The sequence below is a fragment of the Octopus sinensis genome, linkage group LG8, assembly GCF_006345805.1.
Source record: "Octopus sinensis linkage group LG8, ASM634580v1, whole genome shotgun sequence".
Lineage (NCBI taxonomy): Eukaryota > Metazoa > Mollusca > Cephalopoda > Octopoda > Octopodidae > Octopus > Octopus sinensis.
In genome coordinates, this window is record NC_043004.1 from 75,064,328 (window position 1) to 75,076,538 (window position 12,211).

The 12,211-nt window shown below is 37.2% G+C and overlaps 2 protein-coding genes across 2 annotated transcripts in view; both read right to left on the reverse strand.

Annotated features, from left to right (window-relative positions):
* The window catches only part of LOC118764392 (low-density lipoprotein receptor-related protein 2-like), a 280,304-nt gene that overhangs the window by 51,779 nt on the left and 216,314 nt on the right, over positions 1–12,211 (reverse strand). The window lies entirely within an intron of this gene.
* The window catches only part of LOC115214851 (low-density lipoprotein receptor-related protein 2-like), a 106,439-nt gene that overhangs the window by 20,283 nt on the left and 73,945 nt on the right, over positions 1–12,211 (reverse strand). The window contains exons 26-28 of the mRNA XM_036505469.1: positions 10,244–10,483; positions 5,965–6,090; positions 3,328–3,573 (exon numbers count right to left, since the gene is read on the reverse strand). Of these exons, the coding sequence (XP_036361362.1) occupies positions 3,328–3,573; positions 5,965–6,090; positions 10,244–10,483 (612 nt within the window). The remainder of the gene's footprint in view (positions 1–3,327; positions 3,574–5,964; positions 6,091–10,243; positions 10,484–12,211) is intronic.

Sequence of the window (12,211 nt, forward strand, 5' to 3'; positions counted from 1 at the left end):
GATGTGAAACAATCCAAAATAATTGACCTTCCATAACTGTTCTGTCAATAACTGGCAGAGGGTCAGACGTCAGAGGCTTTTTTTCTGTTCTTTGTTATTGTGTGTTAATTTATTTCCCTGCATTTTAGTCTAGCTCAGCAATCAGTAAACTCCGCCGCCGCCGCCTCTGCCTCCACCTCTGCCTCCTCCTCTGCCTCATCCTCCACCTCTGCCTCTGCTTCCTCCTCCGCCTCTACCTCCAATTCTGCCTCCTCCTCTGCCTATTCCTCCACCTCTGACTCCTCCTTTCCTCTGCCTCCTCCCCTCCTCTGCCTCCCCCTCCTCTGCCACCTCCCCTTCCACTGCCCCCTCCTCCTCCTCACCACCACCACCACCTGACCGGGCTGATCGTTTTGATTGGTCAAAACGTGTGCAATATTTTATGTATAAATTTGTGCCAAAATGTAAATTCCTTTTGCAGAAAATTACTTTGATTCTTTCTCACGTTGATCATAACTAACCAGTCAGTAACCACTCAGTCACTTTTCTTCTGAGCCCATACTACAGTATTTAAGGGAGCTGCAGTTAAAGCATCAGTCAGAGAGGGGACACTGGTGGCTGCCTCCCAGCCCAGGGTATACACAACCACTTCTTTTCACTTGCTCTCTCTTCCAAAGTTAACATAAAATACACAGACACCAACATTTGCATTATGTCACACAATCATATTTTATAACAATTTTCTTGCCTTTAGTAAATTATGAGCAATGATATTTCATTGACACAGTTCACCTAACCGTACACTTTACGGACCAAACTGCCCTGCTGTTCTCTATCGAACCATTGTGTCCAATATATTAACTTCTGAACTTTTAATTAAAATCTGTTGTTGAAACGAAACTGCAATTCAGTTATTCATTACTCATTAATCAATTATTAAGTGGCAATCACTGAAATATTATGCAGCAACCTTTGTAGCAGATTTCATACTTTAAAAAGCTTTCTTCCTTACAGCAGTGAGTTCAACTAATCTCCATGGCAAGTTTTCCAGATATGACTCCACCAAAAATATCTTGATGTCATCTTCACAGGATACCAAGAGATATAATGAATACGATCAGATTTCCTCTTTTGGTTCCAGTGAATTTCACAGAAATTGCTGTTGATCAAGAAAATGATGAAGAATTTTTAGATCTCTGGGAAAAGTCATCTTCCTTGCAGTTTCCCCTTGTACTTCTTTCTCCATCCTCCAGGTCTGTTTGGTGTGATATTTCTGTTGGACACTCCTAGTAACATTGCAGGGGTCGGGGTGAGAGCTTCTGTGAAGGAAGAGCAAGTAAAGTCCCTGGATGAAGTGGGAACCAGTGAAGGAACAGGTAGTGACCTAACGGGATATCTGCAAGTGGGACCTACACAAAACCAAGCTGCCCTTTCAGTTTGTCTACAATGTCCTCCGACTGAATACAGAACTGTTAAACAAATCCACTCTGGTGCCAACCATGCTAGCACGTGTGTAATGAGATGGCAGTATGTGTATGTAATGGAACATCTCACCACCACCACTGCCACCACCACCACCACCACCACCACCATCAATACCATCATCCCTGCCACCACGACCATCATCACCATCATCATTGTCTAATGCCCATTTCCTATGCCAGCATGTGTTGGGTGGCTTGACCAGAGCTGGCAAGCCAGAGAGCTGTACCGGCCTTCAGGAATTAAATAACGAACAGTAAAGGGTGTGTGGTCTAGTGGTGATTTTGCAAGCATAGTTTCAATCCCACACCAGGCGGTAAGTTGCGTTCTTGAGCAAAATGCATAATTTCACACTGCCTCAGTCCACTCGGCTGTAAATGAGTTACCTTGTGACTGACTGGTGTCCTGTTCAAAGGAAATGATGTGACCTTGGCCACATATACACCATGAAAACTGGACAAATGGATTCAAGACAGTAATGCATAGTAGTTGCTGATGATGATGATGAATAAACAACCAACAGATACGGACAATCGAGAGAAGATATGCATCTCATCCGGATTGTTTTTAGCCAAGGCAGGGAATATTTGATGCTTATAGGTTTTTCTTTTTCCCCTGTGTTTAACCCCTCACCTAAAAGAAATATTATTAGAACAAGGGGGACAAAGAGGTTCTTAAATCAAATGGTTTAAATAAATGTACAGTAAGGAAAAAAGGGATGGCCCTCTCTGAATCATATGGAATCATATAGACCCACTTCCCTGGTTTCCATGGCATGTATGTTCCCCCCACCTGAATGGGACACCATTCCATTCCAGGATTACTCATTCTTGCCAGTGGAGTGGACTGAACCAATGTAAAATGAAGTGTTTTGCTCAAGAACACAACATGTTACCCAGCCCAGGAATTGAAATCGCAATCTTACAATCATGAAAATGTACACTGATTATAAATAAAAAAGAAATGTAAAAACTTTAAAATACAGGTCGTCGTTGACTTATGACTTATCCAACTTATGACTGATGGACTTTACGAGAAATTTTTGACTAACACCAGTATAATAGTATCATACAGAATGCTGCATGTGACATTTACCTGAGAATGTATTTCTTAAGAGTGTAAAAATATAAAACAAAGCTATGTAGGCCTATAGGCCAACTTACGACCAAATCGACTTACGACCAGACAGTCGGAACCAATTGTGGTCCTAAGTTGATGATGACTTGTATTGGTTTCAAATTCGGGCTTAATCGCATTTTGCTCAGCATTCTAACAATTCTGTTAGCTCGCTGCCTTTAATGATAATAATATTCATTTCAAATCTTGGCACAAGGTCAGCAATTCCAGGGGAAGGTGCTAGTCAATTACATCAACCCCAGAGTATGACTGGTACTTATTTTATTGATCCTGAAAGGATGAAAGACAAAGATGACCTGGGCAGGATTTGAACTTAGAATGTAAAGACAAGCAAAATGCTTTGTGACATTTTGCCTGGCATGCTAATGATTCTGCTAGCTCACTACATTAATGGTAAAAATAGTGGCTTCACATTTTGGCACAAGGCCAGCAAGTTCAGGAAGCAGGTTTACATTGCTCCCAGTATTTCATTGGTTCTTAATTTATCGACCCTGAAAGGATGAAAGGCAAAGTCGACCTCGGTGGAAATTGAACTCAGAATGTAGCAGCAGAGAATGCTAAGCATTTTGCCCAGTGTGCTATCATTCTGCCAGCCCACAGCCTTTAACAACAACAACAACAACAACAAAAACAACAAAAACAACAACAAAAACAGCAGCAGCAGCAACAACAGCAACAACAACAACAACAATAATAAAAAACTAAAGTTTACAGAGTAAAATTTCATACTACAAAAGCTGGTGTCTTCATCGGAACCATCTCGACAGTCAGTTTTAGAATCACAAACCCAGGTTTTTGGAATGCAGACATTGTTTTTACATTTGAATTCCTTCGTTTCATTACATTTTTTGCAGTTGCTCAGTTTTTCATCAGAATTGTCACCACAATTATCGTAACCATCGCAGACGTATGTGGAAGGTATACATCGATAATTAGTTTCACATCGGAACGAAGTCGCGGGACATGTTTGATTAGCTGTAAATTAAATGAAAAAAAAGGTTCATAACATTAAAAAGCATTAAATATACAAAAAAAAAAACCCATGCAAAATCCACTCTTCTTTCCACCAAGATCAGCATTGGTTTCCAATTTTGGCACAAGGCCAGAAATTTCAGGGGAGGCGGGGGACAAGTTAACCCAAGTAAGTAACGGGTATTTATTTCATCAACCCAGAAAGTCAGCCTCAGCATAATTTGAACTTAGAATGTAACAAGTTGGAAGGGATGTTGCTCATCATTTTGGCCAGGGGGTGCTGAGGATTCTGTCAGTTTGCTGCCTTCACCAAGATCAATATTAGAATTAGTGATGCATATATCATCATTATCATCATTTAACGTCCACTATTCTACGCTTGCATTGATCGGATGGAATTTTGTTGAGGCAGATTTTTTACAGCAGGGTGCTCTTCCTGTCATCAACTCTCACCTGTTTCCAAGTAAGGTAAATGTTTTCCCCCAAACCAGACATGGTTTACGTGGAAGACAAGACATAAATAATAATCCCACTTGTATGATGGGGATGTTTGTTTACAACATCACATGATGTCAAGGCAAGGGTATACATGCATGCATGCAAACTTGCATGCACACATATACACACACATGCATGCATGAATGAATGCATGCACACATAAATACATGCATGAATGCATGCACACACACACACAAATATACGACTGGCTTCTTTCAGTTTTCGCCTTCCAAATCCATTTACAAGTCTTTGGTAAGCCTGCAGCTACAACAGAAGACACTTGCCCAAGGTACCATGCAGTGGGACTGAACCCAGGACCAAATGGTTGGGAAGCAAGCTTCTAACCATGCAGCCATGGTATTTGGCTATAAAGATTTTTACTTATTTTTATAACTGCTGATGACCAGATTTTCAACAATCTAAATGTGCTAATTACCATAAAAACCCATGTAATTTGCGCACCTGTGTAATTTATGCAGGTGATTTTCAGGAAAAAAATTGTTAAAAAATGCTTCTACTTGTGTAAAATTCGCCCCCAAAAGTTTTCAGAATTGCCAATATGACCAAGGAAAAAATATTTTCAGTTTAGTTGTATTTAGCATAATTTCACTGACATATGTTTAGATTTTATTAAATTTTCAGGAAATAAAATAATTCCTGTTTAACAGGTATCACATTGAAAGCTATTAAATTACAAAGTGTTTTTGTTGTTTATGATAAACTCTATTTTACATTTCTTTCCCACAAGAGATTATGTCCGATCTTTAGCATACTTTTGTATGTTTTCTAAAATCATAATCACAGGAAAATTTGCTGATTATTCTTATCAACAAAAACAAAGCTGATAAATACACACCAGTGTTGCAAAATAAGTTTAATTACCAATAAACATCAGCTTGGATGACACTTTACTCAACCGATAGAAGAGGTGACCGATCAAACTGATTATGTAAACAGAATCCTGATTGGTCAAAAGCGTCTTCCTGTCTCAAGCTCTGATTTTCCGCTTATTCTTGTTGGAACCTTTGATACATAGTATCAAAATTTTAGTCCCTTTCACACTTATAAAATGTCAAGCAAACTTAAAAATTTGTCATTACCATTTTAGCCAGGAGACCAAACTGATAGTTAGGTAACCCACTAAAATAAACATTAAAAATCAAAAGGAGAAAATAAACAGCTTTGCAAGTTTAACTCAGAGTTTATTGAACAAGAGAGATGTTAAATTTAAGAAGCGACTTGTGAGGAGACATAAACAAGAATAGAAGATATCTACCATATTGAAAGAACTGGTAATACATACATTACAAGTGTTCTATGAATAATTCAATAGGAATGTGAAACGACATTAAACATTGTATAAAGTAAGTGAAGGTTTCTGTATGAATTCTAAGTTATATTCAGTTAGAGAGTTTACAAGCGCAAGAATGAATTATGATGTTTTGGCATTAGATGCAGTAAATATGGTCCAGAGCGTGATTACTTGCATGAACGTCAAACTTCAAAAAGTAGTTAACCATTTAATGGTTTTAGTAAATTTATACAGAAGAAGTAAGCATTATACCATCCAGCATTAATAAAAGTCAACTTTGTTATATATTTTCTGTAAAAACTTATTCTGACATTAAATGAGTCAACTTCCAGTAAGTGTTTACATTTGTGCATCGTTTTTTAGCAAAGACAATTTCTAAAAAATTCTGGAAACGATCGACTCATGTAATTTACATACCCACTAAAATTTACTTTTGTTTTTGCAAAAAAAGTGCATAAATTACATGGGTTTTTACAGTAATTGCATCTCATCTAATCAATTACAACTCATCAGGCAAACAGTTAAAAAAGAAAAAGGAGAATTGCTAAAAAATAAATTGCCCTGTTTAGGTTTCGTCTACTTACCACAGTTCAGTTCAAGACTCTCATCAGAACCATCGAAACAGTCGTTCTCGTAATCACATTTGTCATGCTCAGGTATACAATATCCATTATCACAGGTAAATTCATGTACTCCACAGGATCTATGAACTGGATTCAGAGAAATCAGAAAGTTTCCATTTTCAGTAATATTATAGAAAATGTAGGAAATATTATTGTTGTAACTTCTATAGCGACAAATACGGGATCAGCATTGCAGAGTTCCCTTGCACATATTAACCGTTTTGTATTCAAACTGGCCATATCTGGCCAAAATATTCTACCTCTTTTAGATCCAAACTGTCCAGATTGGGCTTCTTACACTCACCCTACGAAGTAAATGGCACTCTGTCAGTTACGATGACAAGGGTTCCAGTTGACCCCTGATCAACAGAACAGCCTGCTCGTGAAATTAACGTACATGTGGCTGAGCACTCCACAGACACTGTGTACCCTTTGTGTAGTTCTCAGGGAGATTCATCATGACAGTCTGTGATAAGGCTGGCCTTTTGAAAAACAGATACAACTATTTTTGCCAGTTGAGTGGATTGGAGCAATGCGAAATAAAGTATCACTGAGAATTGAACTCATGATTTTACAATCGTAAGCCGAATACTCCTAACCACGAAGCCACATGACTTCAATGTAAATTTAAAACAAACAGTCAATCACCAAGGTATCGAAGCCACAAGATAATGCAGGATTAGTTGAAAACAATATGAGTAAATAAGCATTAAATATAATAGAGTGGTGTGAATGCTAAAGGATGAAAGACAGAGCCATTACAGCAGCTCTCATGAAACAGCCAGGTCCACGTGTTGAAGAGCTGTTTGCTGGAGTTCTTTTATTCATTTACTTATTTCAGTCATTAGAATGTGGCCATGCTGGGGCACCACCTTGAAGAATTTTAGTCAAATGAATTGACTCCCAATACTTCTTTTTAAGCTTAGTACTTCTGTTGGTCACTTTTACCAAAGTGCCAAGTTATGGGAACATAAACACACCGACACTGGTTGTCAAGCAGACACACACACATAGATATGTGTGTGTATATATATATATATATAATATATATATACAGGTTGTAACTGGTAAATTGGGACAAATTTCAAATGGGTATATTTCTAACTGTATAGATTTTGTTGGTGTCTATATTTTAAGCATTACCAGCTGGAATAATCTCTTGTTCTGTTTTGTGTTTCAGATTGAACAAACTATGCATGTAAATAAAGAATTAAACTGTAGAAGTGTAATTGCCGAATCATTCCACTCTGGCAAAAGTGCTGGGGAGTTTGTCAGAATAACAAACTATGCTGAATCTACTGTTTCTGGAGTTGAAGCCAATTTAAAGAAAAGTCAGGATGTTCAGAGAAAGCCTCACAGTCCTTGTAGTAACTGAAAATGCACACCTCACTTCTTAATTAGACTTCAAAGATTGATTGAGGTGAACCCATCAAAATCGATGGCAAAGTTGGCTCGAGATTGAGGAATCAGTAGAATGACCATTCCTAGGGCTGTGAGACAAGACCTCCATGAGATCATACTTGAGAAGGCACTGTAACACCCTACCCACTCCAAAGCCATTCGGGCTGAAAGCTGTCCCAAACTTCTTAGTCATCTAAAATATCGTGGTAGAGACGTCCGCATCTTCATGGATGAAAAGAATTTCATGGTAGATGAATTTGCAAACTGTCAAAACCCATGAGTGAAAGTGTACGACCCTTCCCAAGTTCCCTCAGCTATACATAGCAAGCATTTGGCTTCCATTAAGGTCTTTGGAGCTTTTGCAAGTGATGGGAAATTGATGCCTCCTCATTTTATTGGAGCAGGTCTTAAATTCAACACAGCAGAATATCTGCAAATCTTAGAAGTTTTGTTGGTTTGGGATTAGAAAGTATTATGATGCAAACTGAGTCATGTTTGTACAGGACTCTGTGCCTGTCCATTCTTCAAAAAGAGTGCAAGAAGTTTTGAAGAAGGAATTCCCATCTTTGTCCCTAAAGGTATCTGGCCTTCTAGCTCACCAGACTTGAATCTGCTTGTTTATTGGCCGTGGATTGCAGTTGAAGCAATGTCCAACACAACTTCTCACATTTGTGTGACTTCATTGAAGGCTTTGATCAAGCAAGGATTTGATAAAATGAAAAGGGAGGAAGTAGTTCAGGCAAGCACATCATTTTGTGAACAGACTGAACTGGTAAAGAAAGGAAATGGAGGTCAAATTCAACTGAAATAAATGTTAAACACTCCATAATAAATTGGCATAAACATAAAATTTACAGGGTTTGATTTTTCCAAGTTATACCAGTTATAATAAAAATATTTAAATGGTCTCAATTTACCTGTTACACCCTGTGTATATATATATATATATATATATATATATATATATTAATATATATTATACACATATATATTATATATATATATATATATATATACCTATATATATATATATATATATATATATATATATATATTATATATAATATATATATGTTATATATATATATATATATATATATGGGCTTCTTTCAGTTTCTGTCTACTAAATCCACTGATAAAGCTTTGGTTGGCCCAAGGATAATAGAAGACACTTGCCCAAATGTTATACAGTGGGACTGAACTTGGAACTATGTGGCTGGGAAACAGCAAAGATTTATTCATCCCCAGGGTTGAAACCATGCCAGGACAGACAATGGGACAAGGTGTGGCCCTTGGCCTTACCAGGTGTGGTTAAACCATCCAACCCATGCCAGCATGGAAAATGGACGTTAAATGATGACGGTGATAATGATGATGATGGGGTACAGACCCTTACACTCTAATGCTGCTCCCTGGGGACAATAGAATGCATGCTACTATTTCCTTTCTGGCCCCTGTTGATTCCACTCATCAGCCTTTCTCTTATCACAGCTTTTGCATCTCATTCACACTTCAAAACTCCCATGAAACACTTCTCCCAACCATTCCATGGTAGGACACCATTTCCAGTGATGGTGTAATGGTTGAGTGGTTTGGATATTCAGCTCATGACTGTGAGTTCGATCTCCAATGGTACAGTGTGTCCTTGAGCAAGACACTTTATTACATGTCGCTCCAGTCCACTCAGTTGGCAAAAATTCAAAGGGCCAGCCTTGTCATATTCTGTGTCATGTTGGAACTCCCTGAAAACTGCGTTAAGGGTATGCATGTCTGTAGAGTACTCAGCCACTTGCATGTTTCATGAGCAGACTGTTCCATTGATTGAATCAACTGGAACTATTACCATTGTAATTCAGGAATGAATTAAGTTTGGAAACTGAGGTTTCATTCTATACTCCTAATAATATTGGTCTGTGGAGCAAAAACTGAATCAAGTGCAGAATGCAAACATGAAAATGATGAACTAATTATTGTAATGTGATTATGTGAAGCTGATGGATTAAGCACCAACACCTTGTCTGGTTTAGTTAATTTGTTTGACTAATCCATGCAAGGCAGAGCCACAGCCTGGCTGCAATCCAATGGCTTTGTGATGCCAAATTAAGGAATTGAGAAAAAAAAAAGACCATTTAACCCTTTAGTATTTCAACTGAGCATTTGTGGCCTTAATAAGCAACCAGCTTTATGTTGAAACTGAACTGATCTGGCCTCTCACACTTACCCTACAATATAATTTTAAAAGTGTGGCTGTGTGGTAAGTAGCTTGCTTGCCAACCACATGGTTCCGGGTTCAGTCCCACTGTGTGGCACCTTGGGCAAGTGTCTTCTGCTATAGCCTCAGGCTGACCAAAGCCTTGTGAGTGGATTTGGTAGACGGAAACTGAAAGAAGCCCATCGTATATATCTATATATATATATATATATATATATATATATATATATATGTATGTATGTGTGTGTATATGTTTGTCCCCCCAAGATCGCTTGACAACCGATGCTGGTGTGTTTACGTCCCTGTGTGTTTTGCAGTTCAGCAAAAGAGACCAATAGGTTAAGTACTAGGCTTACAAAGAATAAGTCCTGGAGTCGATTTGCTCGACTAAAAGCGGTGCTTGAGCATGGGCGCAGTCAAATGACTGAAACAAGTAAAAGAGTAAAATAGTAATCACATCATTAAAATGTTAAAGCTTAGAGATTGTCTATGATTCAAAGAAAATTCTTTCAATAAATAAGCATTACATTTGACCGAGTTCTCTGAATACGAAACAGTTTAAATGAAACAGAAATCTAGCAAGATAAAATGGCAACTAATTTGAAGGAACAAAGAAAATATTCTCACTACAAAGAGCCTGGTCTTCATCTGAATTATCCAAGCAGTCATTGTAACCATCACACTGCCAGGAACGGTACACACAGCGGTTGTTGTTGCACCGAAATGACCAGGGGGAGCAGTAATTTGCACCACACCTATCTTCATCAGATCCATCACCACAATCATCTTTTGAATCGCATATCTTGTAGAACCTCGTGCAGTTTCCGTTGTTGCAGGTAAAAGTGTGTCGCCCACATTTGGTTTCCGCTAAAATAAAAGCCATATATTTATAAAAATACTACACATAAACATACCTAAGTGTGTGCATGTGCATCTATCTCCCCCCTCTCTCTCTCTCTCTATATATATATATATATATATATGAAATATAGATTAGAGATAAAACCACTATTATGCAACTCAAACAGTGATAGACATAAACCAATACATAAATAACCAATATCTATATATATAAAAGTGAAGTTGTGTGAGTGTCTGTCTCCTACGATTTAGATTCCTAACTACTCCCATATTTTGCGGTGCAGTTTAACCAAATTCGGGTATCTTATAGTCGTGATTCATATCGAGCCCGTCTGGGTATTAGCGCGCGTCTACGATGAGTCTACGATTTTAAAAATAATTTACCATAATCTTTTTCCATTTTAAGACATATTTTATCCGTGTGTCGATGGCGGCGGAGTTGGCGTCCATGCTCACACCTGCACCTGTGTTGTTTCTCCCCCTTCTTCCCTCCCTCGTGAAGCTGTGGGGAAGGGAGTGTAAGGAAATTAACGTCGTAAAGCGTTGTCAAGGAGACCAGCGTTCTTTTAGAACAACGACTTCATGGCTTGAAGACACCAAAACAGAAAATGTCTACGATGAGTCAACGATTTAAAAAAAAATTTACCATCGTTTTTTTTCCATTTTTAATGCATTTTTTGCTATTTTTTTGCTATAACTCTCTAAAAATGCTTATATAGTTATTTCCCTTACAAACCCGAGCAACGCCGGGCGATACTGCTAGTCTTTATATATAAAAGTGAAGTTGTGTGTCTGTCTCCTACGATTTAGATTCCTAACTACTCCCACATTTTGCAGTGCAGTTTAACCAAAACCGGGTATCTTATAGTCGTGATTCAGATCGAGCCCTTCTGGGTATTAGCGCGCGTCTACGATGAGTCTACGATTAAAAAAAAAATTACCATCATTTTTTCCATTTTAATGCATTTTTTTGCTATTTTTTTGCTATAACTCTCTAAAAATGCTTATATAGTTATTTCCCTTACGCCGGGCGATACTGCTAGTATATATATAAATATTTTTTTAAATATATAACTTATAACTAGATCTCAAAAAGTATAGAATGAATGATAAATATATAATATATGTAAAATCACTACGTATGTTTCATGGCTACAATTAAATTCGAATTACAATTAAGTTTAAATTCAATTGAAATAAATTCGATTTAAAATTATAGTCAATCTTCAGGTTAGCGATAATAGTTAAATAGATAAGCAAATAGAGTCAAACAATATTTATTTAAGAAATAAATAAATAATTTTTCTTATAGAAATAACTCCATTACCTAAATTAAAACTTAAAACATTAGGATTATTTCCTACAACACATTTATTATATTAAATATTTAATTTTTAATTTCTAAGGTTAAAAAATAGATAGAAATATGTATTTATGTATCATCAAATCAAGGATATAAATCTTCTTAAAGGGATGTCAGCATCCAAGTTCCCTGGTTTTATCCAGTGTATCAGTGAAGAACAAAAGATGCTAGCTTCACATTGATGGATATGGGTAGACTATTTTTTATGTATGAGAAAAAGAAAACAGAGAAACTGATATATGATTTAATTTAATTTAGTTTAATTTCTTAAATTAATTGGGCATGGAAACAATTGAAGGTGAAATTGACTTTGATATTGTTTAGAATTGGATTATGTTCTAACGAATTGATGCCTATATGCCAGTGTCTCT